Here is a 17,093-nt window from a genome sequence, read left to right on the forward strand (position 1 = left end):
GGAGAATTATTCGGGGAGTCCGGTTTGTGTGTGTGACTTTTCATGCGGGTAAATTCCTTTCTTTAAAAATGTTTTTAAAGATAAATACTGTCACGTCGTTATTTTTGTATTACTGCCATTTTGATGAAAATACAACCCACTTACATTATAACAATCATTTCGTGAGAAGAAGTTAATATTTTTCCTATTCAGAGAAAACGAATTGTAACATAGCTACTGTTATATCGTCCTAAAGTTTGGTAACCAGATTTTCAAATGATTCGTCATTTCATTTTGGTTTTATTTGTGACAAGGGTAGAATCATAACTTGTAAATGGTAAAAATAATAATAATGCCATTTTACAAGGTGACAAGGAATAGTAGGTTTAAATGGATATCAAAGACAAGATTTGTTTCTCGCTTGCGAGCATGTGAAGATATTGATTTTACATGTAAACTGATGCAAAAAAGTTCGGTATTTATAGTGTTATCGATTTTACATGTAGACTTCGGCTAATACTATATGTATAGTCAGGTCTGAAGTAACTTCATACCATTTTTCTCTGTCTTAGGAAAGGATTGTTCTATGAATTCAAATAACAACATACAGTTTACTACCGTCGGACAGAAGCTAATAAAAGAACCAATATGGATAGGAATTATCGTGGTTTTTAATTTGTTGATACTTTTTGGAATATCTTACGTAATAAAGAAAAAGTGTGCAAAGTACCTGATGTGCTGTAAGGACACAAAGGCAATTCTTCGAGAAAGAGAGGGTTGGTAAATTACATATAAATATTGGAATTTTTCATTTTATAGATTCTGTCTTTAAAAATTATCAATGCTGTATAGTTTAAAGGTAATAAATGCTTTAAATTCGTTATTTTTACTAATTTTCAAAATTGATTACAATTAGATGAAATACCAGCTCACTGTAACGCCCCAGTATCCGCATCTCATGCCCCCGGCAACCACGCCTCTATTGAGGTTCTCAGCGAATGCACCGGTCCAGTTCCTGCTGATGACATTGTGAGTTTAAACTCTCTCTCTCTCTCTCTCTCTCTCTCTCTCTCTCTCTCTCTCTCTCTGCGCAGTATTTCGCCACTGTACAAATACATGTAGACTGTAACTGTTAAAGACATTTTGAAAAACTTGACGTGACAAACTAAATGCAATATTGTTTGTATGAAGGTGACTATCTCATTTTTAGGTATTGGAATACTCCGACTATTTTCCTAGGAGTTCTTTACCAACTCCATGTGTTCTTACACCAACAGTCGACATGACGAATAAGGAAGCTGCAGCAATACTATTTGCATCATACGATAAACATTTGACATTTCCATTTGATGCTCACAATTGTAATAATGACTATGATAGCGGGGGCCTCATGTCAGGTGTGCTGGAATTCAACCCATCAGAAAAAGAAGATAAATCAGAAGACCATTTAGTAATTCAGTCACTTCCATTACGTTATGAATACGGAAGATTAAGGTATTGTCAGACTTCATCTAATTTGGAGACAAAGAGTGGTCACCAAACGGAAGATTCCATAACCCATATAATGAGATCAAAGTCTCTCCCACCAGCTGGGATTTCGAAAGAAGGACATCAGTACCCGAATATAGTAATACTCAACGAATGTATGAATGGCGCCGGGGAATCAAATGCAAAAAAACAATCATTAGCAGTACCTAGCCAAGAGAGATGTGGAGAGTCATCTTTTAAAAGTATGAATGCCGAAGACAAACGAAGAGTTTTCTCAGAAATCAAACCATCTTATAGAGAGAAAAGTCTTCTTCCAATTACAAGTGTACAACGGTCAAAGAGTAACCGAGAGGTCTTATTTTTGTCTCAAAGTGACAACACCAGTTCTGACACCTGTAATATAACCTCTTTAGATAGTAATACTTCACACTATCAGTTGACGATAGGAGCGCCTAAAACAGCGAGAAAATCTTGTTCTGATACCAAGGTATGTGAAAGAATATATCAATCTTGTGATTCACCTATATCCACCTCATTTATCGAGAGCAGGAGAAATAAGCATGAATGTAGAAGAAAATATCATGTTCGAATTGTAAGGAAAAATTGCTCAAGACATAGAGGTCACGCGCACTCCAGGGATACGTCAGTTGGATGTTCTGGTGGACCTGGATATTCTAAAGATAAATCAGACTGTCGAAAGAGGAGGTCCAAGAAAAAAACGAAGAGGAGAGTTTTATTTTCCGATTCCAGTAGCGATAAAGAGGATTTCAACCAGCATCCACTGCGATGGACCAAAAAGAATGATAGAGTTATCCGATCCCAAGAACAACTTAAAATTGATGGACAAATTAAAAGCGATGGTGATAAAGACAAATCACAGTTTGAATTTACGCCAGACTCGTGCACCTCTCACAGTAAACACCCAGACTATTCTCCTGATGTAAAACATACTAAAATGCTGTTTAACAACAAAACTGCCAGTCTTTCAAGTTCAAACCCGAGTGAAGAAGACGATCGATCGATCAAAGATACAATGAGTTTCTCTGCTCAATTTAGCGACAGGGATACCGGATTCTCATCATCATCAAAAAGTTTTTATAGCTCTTCATGGAAGGAGAGTGGACCTATATGTACGTACAAGGGGACTGAAGTCAAAACAAAACCTAAATATTTTCAACTTCCGAAACAAAGGATTCAGTCAACGAACTCGGTGAACAGTTGCAAAGTGAAAGATTCTGCTTATCAAACGATTCAATCGTCATTAGATATCATGTCGTTTGACAAACTAAATGAAAAGCCAAAAGAAAGTTTAAGCAGAAGGTGTGTGAATAACCGTTTGGTAAAAGGGGCTTTAAATCGGCTAGCAATATAAGAAAGTAGGGCTTTTTATGTGTCCTTATTACTGTTTATACTGATCAGTAAATTGTTAACTGTTGTTATCGCTACCCACAATTCACTGTGTAAACTGATGCTTTCTTTGATATGCTGTATTACCAAACTGCGAAACGAATTGTAAAATAGATTTTTCTTGGAATTGAATTTTAAAAGTAACCTAGATTTATTTCATTATTTTCAGAAATGAAGACCAAAAAATAATAAACCAACTTGAGCAAGTGTCTTTCAAACTATCGATGTTTCGAAATATGAACGAATATACACAGGCTCGGGGACATTCAAAAGATAGTGCATTTTCGAATACGTCTGATGAGGATCTTACAAGCTGGGACTCGGACTGTTCGGGAAGGTGCGTTGACCGCCTCTATCATTTATTTTATTATTTATCCAAAGCAGATACATCAAAGATCACTTTGTAAAGTTGTCACTTTCATTTTTAGTGAAAACATTGATAATCAAAATTGCAAGCTTTAAAAGAGGAAATTCAAATTATTCAAATAAAGGGCATTATTTTCGTGAATGGGAAGATGCTGTTCTAAAGAGTGTAGGGTTGATATACAGCATCTAGTTCTCAATGATTACTGTCTCGAGAAAAACACAACATGCATGATTTTCATTTCATTTATGGATTTTGTTGGTTTACTAGTATCTTTTACCATTTGTGCACTTAATAATCCAAGTTCTTGATATTTAGTACCCATCGTCTTAGTATACGTCATGGTACGCGTCATGGTGCACGTCATGTTACATGTCATAGTCTAATATCTTATCACAGGTTACAGTGAGCAAATACGCAACAATATAATTTATATTCAAAAGCTAAAATTCAAAACAAAGAGAGTTTATTTCAAATTATGAACATCATATAAAGAGATATGTATGTTTTACAAAATGATAGGAAAAGATATATTCGCATGAGTTTTTTCTTTCTTTTTCTTCCCATATTTATGTAGTAAGCATTTCGCAAATTCTATGGTCGTTATAACGATATAGTTTGCCAGTACAACCTATCATCCGGTCAAATGCTGTCTGACGTGTGTAATACCAATTGTTAGACCGTTTTTGGCACACTGATGTTGACTACGGATAACTCCGTTTACCTAATTAAGATATAGGGTTCACGGCGGATTTGACCGGTCGACAGGGATGCTTACTCCTCCTGGGCACCTGATCCCACATCTGGTATATCGTGTTTGCCCAACTCTCTTATTTTGTATTGCTTATAGGAGTTATGATATTGATTACTGTTCGTTATCTTCACCTTTCATGATTATAAACTAGCATCGCACACAACACACTATATGGATGACTTCTTTGTTGATTACAGGGGGTGAAGTACTCCATAACACACTTGAGTATCTGCATTATGGTAAATGAATGAAAATATAAATCAATGGAACCAATGTTAACTGCGCACATTTAATGAAAATAAATCAATATTGCATTTTAAAAAATCCAACAGCAGAATTACTTGGATATAAACCGTATTTTTCTCCTGTTTTGTTTGAAAAGGTTCATTTCCCTGGAGTACATTCTCTTGGTTAGCTGTAAATCATGATTCACGGATTCTTCATTTTTCTCTTGGATAATTATATGTACCTGTTTCTACATTCATATGAAGCAGAATTTATTCGAAGAAGAAACAAGAGGCACTGTGAGCAATGCTCACTAAGAATTACCTCCACGTACCCTAATCTCCAAAAGGGTGTTGTTAATAGGTATAAATTACCTCTGTTCTGAGTGTAGAAAAGAAAGGGCATGGCAAAACCTTGTGTAGTCTCTTCTCTAGGAGTGCGCTTGACCTTTGACCTTTTGACCCCAAAGTTGATAGGAAATATCTTCGTCCCATGGGTAGTCCATATGTATGATATGGTTACTGTATGTGGAAAGGGTAACACTTTCGAGCCCGGAAACCATATTGCTACTTCGGTGTCCAGTGCGCTTGACCTTTGACCTTTTGACTCCAAATTCGATAGGGAACATCTTCGTCCCATGGTTAGTCCATATGTATGATACGGTGACTATAGGTGGGAAGGATAACACTTAAATAGAGCCTGGGAACCATTACGTCTACAGACGGACTGACGGACAACCTGATTCCAGTATACCCCTCACAACTTTGTTGCGGGGGTATAAAAAATCTCTTGCTGTGGCCTTCAATTCGACATTTAAATATAATGACGACGTTTTGTGTATTAACAATAATAGTTTTCATTCATATGTCGATTCGATATATCCCTGTGAACTCGAAATAAAAGACACCACAGAGTCGTCCACTTCTGCTTCATACTTAAATATTTTATTGAAAGTAGACATTAACAGCAAACTGACAACTGTACGACAAACGGGATGGTTTCAGGTTTTCCATCGTCAACTTCCTATATTTATGTAGCAATATTCCATTATCACCTGCATATGGTGTTTATTTCCCTCAACTGATTCGATACGCAAGAGCTTGTTCCGCGTATGGTCAGTTTTTAAATCGAGGCAAGCTACTGACAAACAAGTTGATGGTACAGGGGTTTCAACAGTCTCGATTGAAATCAGCATTTTGCAAATTCTATGGTCGTTATAACGATCTAATTGGTCAATACAATCTCTCATTCGGTCAAATATTGTCTGACGTGTTTCATACCGATTGTTAGGTGGTTCTTGGCACACTGATATTGACTGCGTAGGACTCCGTTTACCTGATCAGGATATAGGGCTCACGGTGGGTGTAACCGGTCGACAAGAGATGCTTGCTCCTCCTAGGCACCTGATCCCACCTCTGGTGTGTCCAGAGGTCCGTGTTTGCCCAACTATCTATATTGTATTGCTTATAGGAGTTGTGAGATTGATCACTGTTCGTTGTCTTCACCTTTTCATATACCATGTGACATGCACGCCGATCAGCTGAATTATATGAAATGTTCGTCACATATATCAAGTAACACCGTAGATTTTATTCCTCTGATACGAGAAAGCGAAACTTTCATCTTCAAATAGTAACTTTTACTTGCTACATAGCTACTTACCTGATTCCTTATTGCCAAATTCGGTACATGTCTTCAATAAGTAATGGAAGACGGATATATACATTGGTGAACAGTATCTCAAACTGAGTTTTATTCATTGCAAATTATTCTCGAACATACCAGTAGATTAGCTTCAAATTATTCTCGTACATACTAGTAAATTAGCTTCAAATTATTCTCGTGCATACTACTAGTACTTTAGCTTCAAATTATTCTCGTACATACCAGTGAATTAGCTTCACGTTTCATCTCGTTGAACTACAGAAAGTACAGAATGTATATATACGGATCGTAATAGAGACTCCCAAGTTTATTTCAGAAATGGAATTCATTCTTGAAAATAAGCTGTTACGCTTCACGCCGGCTTAATTCATGAAGCGCGTGAAGCGTAGCAGTTCATATACTCTCATGTATTTTCAAGAATAAGATTTATTTCTTATATTAACGTTCTACTTTCACTTATCTAAAGAAATTCCCAGCCGTTAAAATAGATGTACTACATTTATCAAGATTCATACGCGAATTAATTGCACACAGCTGATTAATTCATGAGGGAATGGTTGTCATTACAATTTGTAGAGATATCAAAGGCAAAAAACAAACAAACAAAAAACAAACAAAAAACCCACAAAAACATTGAGAAAAGTAGATATACAAGAATGTCATCGAATATCATAATATCGACACTACAAACCAGCGTAAGCGTGTTCAGCGTGCCAGTCCAGCTCACCTGCCGAGTTGAAATGCCAGGGGAAAATCTTTACTAATACGGTAAACTTTTAATTCCATACGAATTCTTCCTTTACAGGAGAGCCAGTTACCCAGGCATCATTAACAAAGCGTTTACACTGGAGCAGGTGTCCGAGGAGGGGGATGTCACTAATACCCCAGAACAACACTCATTCTCAGAACAACCGGAAACTGCTAGGGCTGTCTGCAGCGCAGCTCCCCGAAAAGCCACGCCGCCATTAATAAAGGAAGAAATAGAGATGGTGGAATTTATGGTTTGATGTGTTGCACAAACGGTCACCAGCTGTATTTTCAAAATTATATTTTTCATACGTTGTTAAGTTTCATACTTTTTTGTGAACTTTCTTATTGTTGAGTAAACAAATTAAATTCAAATATAAAAAAAAAAACGACTTTTTAAAACTTTTAATGGGACCGCTATAATAGTGACATATCATATGTTCTATGATGGCCGGTTTGTTCGACTTTTAAGTCTGCTTACATAATATTGTCAGTTCAAATGTGTCGTCAAAATTCTTACAGGAGTTCTACACGTAGAGGCGGCACAAGTCTTCAGACGTCGATTTATGTTTGCGTATGCTCGGGGCATGTTTCTAAACATAGAAATCCCCAATTTATCCAAAATGGGAGTGCATTGTGTTCATTGCATTATTTGAAATCAAAATATTGTTTGCTACACTTTCACAAAATAACAGAATCGCGTATATTGGTAACGTTATACATGTAAGCCTCTTAAAACACCGGTCTTTGGTGGATAATTACTCGTTCGTTGACACAGTCGTTGTCTTTTAATATCCACGTTTTATCAAAGGCCCTAGCATGTCCCCCCGAAAGATTCGGTAAAGCCCTTAGTTAGTATTAGTAGGATGTGGATTGACCACCACTGAAGACGTGTTTCAGATCCGCATTTTCTGATAATTCAAGTGGTCTCTCTCAAGTTTTCAACAAATACACCACCTGGAGGGTAATATCGATCCATATATCTACAAATAGTCTACTTGAGGGCAGAAGCATCATGGCTTAAACATGATATTTTTCCAGCAATATTACTCGTTTTCTTAATGACAAATCTGAACTACGAATGCGATCAATGTTTTCTAAATGAAAAAGAAATTAGTTGGTAAGTCAATGACTGTGGATCATGCAGGGCGTGTGCGTTACACATTGAGAAGTAAGGCTGTAGTAGAGAAATAATTAAAATGTCGGGGACTGAAAGTCGACCAAGAAGCCCCTAATTTGTTTCAATTGTGAATCAAGAAACTACAGCTTTAAGCTGTGGTATGTTTTTACTCGATTCCCTTGAAATGATTTGAAATTTGTTTATCATAATCCAGAATCGATCTCATCCAGTGACTCGCTGGTTTTGACGAAACTTCATTTCATTATATGTTTACTTCAGTGCAAGTCTACGCAATTTTTTAAAAATGCTAAAAAAAATTAGATTTTTTTTAATTGACCATTTCTGTACACAAAGCCTATGTTGGTTTGCTTATTTGTGTAAACTAGTTTAAGTAACGACCCACATTAGTTTTTAATGTAAATAACCAAAAAATTGTAAATTTAAAAATTTAAAAATCTCAAAATCACAAAAGAGACTGTTCTAAGTATAGGTTAGATGTTATTTTGACGTTTCTTCAGGATTAAGTTTTGGTGACCCAACATTTGACTTCTTTCGGAAAGCTATTGATGCCCGAATGAAAGAACTTACTGCAAACGGCATTGGTGTTCATAAGAAACAAAAAGACCCCGTTTTATTATCAGACGAAGTAGAATTTTGGAATAAAGGTATTTTCAGTATGGATACAGGTCATGGATTATCGAATGCTGTTTTTTCTACAATTATTGTAAAGCTTTCGGTTTTCGTGGTATGGAAGAACACCGCCATTTAAATGCAGAGCAATACAGTTTTGAAACGGATGCATCCTCTGGCCTTAAATGTTTGATATACCGCGCGAATACTTTGAAGAATGTTCAGGGAGGACTGAATCATAGGAAAGTTGCACCGAAGGAAATAAAACACTCTGAGGACAAAAACAATGACAGGTGTCTTGTGAAACTTTTTTCAACATATTAAATACATACAAACGGGAACTGAAACCTATACTAAAAGATATTAGTAACACACTGAATCCACCAGCTACAGCAAAAACTTCAACGATGCCATCTTTCCCCGCTCCTTTATTATCTGGATCCGCTCCCGATCCTTTGATGATGACGCATTCTTATTCAGTTTTCGAACCGAATGGATCCGCTCCCGAACATTCAGCGACGGCGACCCCCGAGAATGATGAAACGTGTGTATTCAATTGCCAATAGTGTGAAATATTTAATTGTTTTAAAAGACGGGGGAAAAATTAAGCTTGAACTGTAAACTGTGTTTTATAGAGTTCCCTTGATAAAATGTTGATTTTTACTTCATTGTGTGCAGAAATGAATATGTACCTTCAGTCGTGTTTATTCTTCCTTTCAATAAGTGCATTGCTTACATTGCTGGTTGAAATTTACATGGTTTTCGCTGCCAATTCAGTCAGGGTTTGAGAACATGTCAATTGCATAAGCAGATGTTAAAAGAAAATTCTTCGTCAATAAGTCACTGAATTTATCAGCGTTTGATTGGCTAGGAATACTAAACTTGCGAAAGTTGCCATCTAAGTATAAGTTAGAGTATATTAAGTGAAATCTTAATGGATAAGAAGGGGCGGAGCGAACGTTAGTGAGCGAGCCCCTTCTTATCCAATAAGATTTCACTTAATATACTCTAACTGGCTTAGAATGTAACCTAGTTTTTCATTGGCTGGGAACATTTACAATGTCATAAAATTTATTTTCAAATAGCCAATCACAGTCAGTCACGTGATATCTCTCTGTTGGGAATTCTTAATGAATAAGTGAGCCACTTAATGAACAACTTCTTGAAATCTGATTGGTCGACAAACTAGGTTATATTCTAAAGACTATTGGAGACCGATAACAGTTCTTTAATAATCCTGTAGAATAAAATACTTGGAGAAAGAATAACTATTGAAGAAGATGTACTGGATATACATGGACAGAGAGTTGGAGAAGGAATCAATACTGAATGAAATTCATGAACAATAGGGAACACTAAGAATTGGCAATGCACTTGGAATGAAAATTGGTTTTAATGGTTTTATACTGACGATCATCAAAGGGTATGAATGAACGGGTGAAGATAACGACCATCGATCTCATAACTCCTATAAGGAATACCAAATTAAGAGTTGGATATGTATTTACTGATTAATCTAAAGCGATACAATATGTTGCTAATTGTGTTGTATTTCTGGGGGGGGGGGGGGGGGGGGGGGGGGTCTTTATAGCGTAACGACATTTACATGTAGAGACCTTTTGTAATGGGAAATAAAGGAGATTGTGTTAGACTTTATTTTTGTATCCCTCATCAATTCCTTGTCATATGAAACATGACGATTTTTTTGTACATTTTCAATTAAAATCAATAGTAAGTGGACCGATTTCTCCGGATTTTTTAGCCTGTTGTGGTTATTATAGAGTGCATAAATGATATTTATTTGTGTTGGAACAGCAGTTGGAATAGTATTTGAGACACGATTCAAAGTATTATTTCTTGGATTCCCATGCTAGCGATTGCAGTGGCTTGCCATCAGAGTCTGGAAAACGTATTTTTAATGTTTTTGATCATTTATCTCAGATTTATGTTTATCTACGAACATTAACAGCTTCTTTGTCACCTCAAAAAATTCAGTATGATTTACACCACATTATCTTAAATAAACCAAAGAGAATTCACTGCATGCAAAGATCATAGTGCAACATCTTGGTGAAATGTGTAAATAAATAAAGTATTTGCAAGCAATAATCCAGCATACCCCCACCCACCCACCGCAATCTCGCGGTTTTTTTTTTTTTGGTTTTTTTGTGGGTTTTTTTTTTGGTTTTGTAGTTGTTGTTTTTTTTTGTTTTTTTTTTTTTTTTGCGCGGAAGTTATCGATTTTAGACAATCGTTTAAGGAGGAATTATACAACGTCATCATGGCTGACTTTCTCTAGAAAAATATTGATATCAGCAATATTTCAGTAAATTAGGATACTCGATGCTGATGAACAGCGCAGCAATCCCAAGAAACTTTTAAAAGTAAGTCGGCATAAGGTTCCACAAAAAAATTGGAAATGGCTGGTAGTTGCAGGCCATGTTGATTTTATAGTGGACAGAGATACACCTACCTATGAAAACCTGAAGATAACGAAACAGTGATCAATCTCACAAAATTAAGAGTAGGGAAAACACGAGCCCCTTGACACACCAGAATGGGATCAGGTACCTAGGAGGAGGAAGCATCCCCTGTTGACCAGTCACTCCTGCCGTTAGCCCTATATCCGATTAGGAATATGGAGTAACCCGTGGCCAAAATCAATATGTAAAGAACGTTTTAACAATTGGTATGAAACACGTCAGACAGCATTCGATCGAATGACAGGTTGTATATGTAAATAAGTAAATTAGATATTTATAATGAAAGGTGAAGATAACGAAGTGATCAATCTCATAACTCTTATAAGCAATACAAAATAGATAGTTGGGCAAACACGGACCCTTGGACACACCAGAGGTGGGTTCAGGTGCCTAGGAGGAGTAAGCATCCCCTATCGACCAGTCACACCAGCCGTGAGCACTATAATATCCCAAACAGGTAAACGGAGTTATTCGTAGTCAAAATCAGTGTGCCAAGAACGGCCTAACAATCGGTATGAAACACGTCAGACAGCATTTGACTCAATGATAGTTTCTATTGACGAACTAGATCGTTATAACGACCATAGAATTTGCAAAATGCTGACTTCAATCGAGACTGTTGAAACCCCTGTACCATCAACTTTTTTGTCAGTAGCTTACCTCGATTTAAAAACTGACCATACGCAGAACATGCTCTAGTGTATCGAATCAGTTGAGAGACATAAACACCATATGCAGGTGATAATGGAATATTGCTACATGAACATGGGAAGTTGACGATGGAGAAGCTGAAACCATCCCGTTTGTCATACAGTTGAGTTGCCAGTTTGCCATTAATGTCTACTTTCAATAAAATATCTGAGTATGAAGCAGAAGTGGACGACTCTATGGTGTCTTTTATTTCGAGTTCACAGGGATATATCGAATCGACATATGAATGAAAGTTGTTATTGTTAACAGCCAAACGTCATCGATATATCTAAATGTCGAATTGAAGGCCACAGCAAGAGATTTTTTCTTCTCACGTAGAAGTTTTTGAATAAATTTTGCTTCATATGAATATAGAAACAGGTCAGCTATCAAAGGAGCACAATTCGTGCCCATCATATTTATCCCTTTAAGATAAATACAGTTATTGAGAATGAATATTTTGACATATGTACTTATATATTCCGCAGTGCAACTCATTTTTCCCGGAACAACTGGGTCCTTTCATGATACTAGATTGAGTCTTTAAATAGTCTTAACACGAGCATACGCTCTCGGCCTATTCATTTTCCTTCTAATTCAAGTACAGACGAATTCGAAGCAATCAAGAAAAAATCCAATCCAATCTGCTAAGTATTGTATCAACCTAGCGAATCAAAGTACCAGAGTTGCTTTTGATGAACTTATTATTTTGTATTTTAATCGATTCATTTTTATTTCAAACAATGTTTCAAGAATTGTAATCTGTAATTTGTCGGAAACCGAATCTTATAGACAATTGAAATATCTTTATGTTTATACGGACTTTTGACAGTTTTATTGTATATGAGAATGAGAACGGGAATGTTAAGAGTGGTATCTACAAGGCGCTCTAAAACCAAATCGCATTATGCCAGAACATCGGCTTGGGTAACAGTCCCTGTGGCTCGCTGACACGACCACAGAATTCCTCACGGCTGAGTGTCCGTCCTATCCACCAGCATCAAGTTTTCGAACCTAGTATGAGCACTGACCTAAATCAAGATACCCCCGATGTCATCCCCTTGCAGACAAGTATGCATGTTAATCCTCTTGTTAGTATTACGGCAGATCTTGGTACCAACATTCCACTGCTTACACTGGGAAAAATATGGAATAATGAATATATTGATCTTGTCAAACTATTGCCTTTAGATCCTGCTGCTGAAACCCAACAACTTCTTGTGTTCGAAGATAATCACATTCAAATTAAAGATACATCTAAAGATAAAAAAAAAATTGTTACAATTTCTGAATGAAATGATTCCAATTTGATTTATGCTGCCATCTATTTAAAAAGGTTTTCGCAGCATGTTCAAGGCATTTTAAAGTATATCAGTTCAATACGACTGAGGACATCGCGCTCTTCTACTCTTGGGTGGAGGGATTGTTATGTTCAGACTTGGCTTAGGCCAGTTGGAAAATTATTGATGCGGAATTGTGGTAGATTTACATGTAGCTGAACAGAAGTATAATTCTAGTCTTCATCAGCACAAGCGTTGTTATGATTTCAATTTAAAGGGTTCCTGTCTTTAAAAAGATTTTCTCATGGTTGTCTTAAATGTGGCCAAAATCACCCATCCATCAATAGTTACAGCAATCAATCAGCCATAATACATATATGCCCAAAAGAACTTGCTCAGAATGCCAGTTTCTATAAACTAATTTGCAAACAAATCTGAGAAACATTTTGACAAAATTGAAGTGTGTGTGTGTGTGTGTGGCTGTAGCATTTTCAAACCAAAATAACTTGTTTTTATTAACTCATTAAACTGATATCTGAAAACCCATAATGAGTTGCTTCTATACTTAACACGCTGCCATTTTAGAGAGTAAGCTTCTTATGAAATCATAAATTCATAATATTTGTTAAAAATTAAATGCACTGATTACCATAATCAAGACCTATACTTATATATACAGTATTTTAAAAATCTTTTATTCAGAACTTTTATACATGTTATCGATAAGGAATTGATTCTACCGAAACAATGAAAAAAAATTCTCCCTTTTCCTTGCGCACTTTTTAACACAACCACAATAAGATCGCCGGGGCGCTCCTGCCGATAATAAATTTTTTTTGTTTCATTTTATTCATGGAATATCGTAGTACTGATATCTTTATTAAAGTCTGACATAACAATCGGAGCATATGTACCTTAAAATAAATGAATAGGGACATAGAAAAAAAAAACACAAGAAGAAATAGAAACAAACCCAAGCAACTCTGTAGTGTAATAAAGACCGCACAATAGAATAAAAGAATATCGTCAAAGATCTCTATTTTTATAACAACTCCTTTCTTTAACAAACTCTATATATACAGATTGTAAATCTCGTAAAGACGTTCGTTTGCGACACAGGGGCTAAGCCCGTTTTTGGGCCCGAACATCTGCAATCTGATTAAAATACAGATTTCTCAAATAGCGCACAGGGGCAGAGAGATGTGCGCTATTTGAGAAATCTGTATTTTAATCAGGTTCAGATTGGAACATCTGTTTTATCAGGGGCGGATCCAGGAATTGCGGTTATGGGGGGCGCCACTCGAGGCAGGGGGTCTGGGGGCCGCCTTGAGGCTTGGATTTTACTGTTTTAATAGAGCTTGAAATATGTCTCCTATTTAGTCATTTGTACTACAGACTGTATTTCCTATCATTTTTTATAAGGTGAAATTAATAAAATGACGCAAATTTTAAGGGTTTTTTGGAAAAAATTAAGTTCTTCCAATAAAGTAATTCAAGAAATCAAAAGTTTTTGTCATTTATTTCTCCGGGAGTGGAAGAAATTATTGCTTCTTTTTTTATCGTTTAGTACATTTTTCTAAACAAAATACCACGATTTACCTTCAATTTGAAAATCTTAAGGGGGGGGGGGGGGGGGGTCCTTAAATCTGCCACTGTTTATGGTATCACAAGAGTTCGGGCCCAAAACGGACTTAGCCCTAGTGATTTGCGGAGTGATGTTTAAGTTCTCTGCTTGTAGTTTGTCGTTGGTTCAATCCTTCTATAAAAGTGTTACACGTTGATTAAGAAGAGAAAGGGAGATATAAAAAGAAAAGTACCACAAATCAACATGCAAGCGTGTTTGAGGTCACGTGACGTCGCTCAGGTTGGACGTGTTCAACAAAGCTCTCGTCGATTTGATCAAAATTGTGCATTGCAGTTGGATTTAGACATCTTATTTCGAGATATTCATTTCCTACAAGACTGTAAGTGTGCTGTTTCACCCTGTAGGGTTTTTGTGTGTGTGTGTTTGATTTGACACTTTATGTGCATTCGCTCCTTGTATATGTAGAAATGAAAACAGTTCAGTCCCTGGTCACGTATAGTGAGCACGGTCAACTATACTGTACATAGCGAGCGTTTTGATGTGTTCAACAAAGTACACGTTGCTATTTTGTCTTCTGTTTAAAAAAAAAACCTCTCCAACATGACAACCAACAATGAAATGATAAAACCTGTGTACTTTCGTAATTCTAACATTACAAACGATGGAAAACCAGTATCTGACTATGAGTTGCTACAATCCATACTTCGGTGTACTGACGAAATAAAATGTTTACAAAAGGATAGAGGACTTTGGAGAATCTACATCAACACACAAGTCAGTAGAAACAAGCTTTTATCTGAGGGTTTTGAATTCCGCAGTCTTTGTGTCAATGTCTATGATACCAATCCTTTCTCCTCTGGCGACAAGACTCCATCTGATGAAGTAATTCGCATCACTGTGAAAGGTGTACCATTATCAGTAGATGATCAGGAGATTATCAAAATGTTAGAACAACATAAAGTCAACCTGACAAGCCCTATAAAACATGAAAACAACAGGCACCCTGTCACCAGAAAAATGACTAGCGTTATGAACGGAAACAGGTTTGTATATGCAAAACCTTTCAAAGACGGCACATACCTACCTAGACAGAACACATGTGCAGGTATTAGATGTCAGATATACCACAGAGGACAACCCTCAAACAAACGAGAGCCTAAGTGCACCAATTGCTGGGGAAAGCATTGGCTGTTTCAATGTTCCGAAAACAGAAGGTGTAAAATATGCCTGCAAGAAGACCATGAGCCAGGTTCTCAACTATGCAGCGAATACGTGGATGACCAAGAGGAAGTGGTTTCATTCTCAGGAGCAAAAAATCCTCTTTCTAACTTCTACCCTTGTTCAATATATGTCTTCGGCATTGCGCATTCATCTGCTGAACATGCATTTCAATACGTCATAGCGCTGCGTTGTGGCGACATTGAAAACGCTCAACTCATACGTGATTCCCCAACAGCTCTGAATGCCAAAAAACTAGGAAAAAGTATCCAAACAAATGATGATTTCCATGAAAAACAAATCGAAATACTGGAAGAAATTGTAAATGCAAAATATGATCAAGTTGATGATTTTCGATCCGTCCTAGAAAGTTATGATACCGACACAATTTTTGCAGAGAGCAAATATGATGAATTCTAGGGTACTGGACTTGACAGAGAAGGAACTGATCACACCAACCATCTAAAGGGGCCAGGAAAAAACCAGATGGGCAACATTCTTATAAATATCAACAAAGCAAAAAAAACAACAACAAAAACAATCGCATCACTCTCGATCTCAATCGGTTACCAGAACCCCCCAGTCAACGACACAGATGAACATCACACAAATGTTAACCAGTGTCCATAATCCAGAAAAGAAACCAAACAATAAAAAACCTCAAAGCCAGGCTTCTCGCTCTCCTCCGACTCATCGGACATCACGTAATTCTGCAAGAAATGCCAGACAAAATTGTGATTCAAGACAGCAAAGTCGCGATGGACAAAGCAGACAAAGCCGACGAAATCTCCACTCCAACGACAAAGGGTAAAGTGTACATTACAGGAATAATTATCCCAGATAATTTTGAACCGAATCGTCTAAAGGACTATGTTCTGTATTTACGGAATGATCATTATTATTATTTTCTTGTCTTCATGTGAAAAATTTGAATATTTTATTTACAATATATAACAATGAAAGATTCAAGAATTTCTATTATAATACATGAACTTATTTGATATCATATCAGTAAATGTCCGAGGTATAAACTCGGACGAAAAAAGAGTAACACTTTATGATTGGTTAAGAGACACTAAAGTTGATATTGCATTTCTACAAGAAACCCATTACATAGAAAAAAAATGAAACGAAATATAATGCAAGATAGTTTGGAAAATCTTATCACTGTTTCAGCGAATCACAATTTAGTAAAGGAGTATCTATATTATTTAAAAAATATTTGAATATTGATATACTAGAAAAACATATAACGATAGACGGAAGAAGATTATATTTAAAGGTGAAAATAGATGATAATATTTTTTCTTTGTTAAACATTTATGCACCAAACAACCCCAAAGAGAGATGCATTTTTTTCTCAAAATTGCATAATTTCCTGGATAAGAAAATATCAGAAGAGAGTGTTATAATATGTGGAGATTTCAATTGTAAAATAGAGAATACACAGGATCCAAG

General features: G+C 36.4%; 1 protein-coding gene across 1 annotated transcript; it reads left to right on the top strand.

The window, feature by feature from the left end:
- Positions 1-331: 331 nt before the first annotated feature.
- Positions 332-7,018, top strand: LOC125664172 (uncharacterized). The gene is made up of 5 exons (XM_056142855.1): positions 332-359; positions 896-1,008; positions 1,190-2,787; positions 3,044-3,211; positions 6,688-7,018. The coding sequence occupies exons 1-5, from the start codon at positions 332-334 to the stop codon at positions 6,887-6,889; spliced, it is 2,109 nt and encodes a 702-aa protein (XP_055998830.1). The 3' UTR covers positions 6,890-7,018.
- Positions 7,019-17,093: the final 10,075 nt, after the last annotated feature.

The sequence above is a fragment of the Ostrea edulis genome, chromosome 1, assembly GCF_947568905.1.
Source record: "Ostrea edulis chromosome 1, xbOstEdul1.1, whole genome shotgun sequence".
NCBI lineage: Eukaryota > Metazoa > Mollusca > Bivalvia > Ostreida > Ostreidae > Ostrea > Ostrea edulis.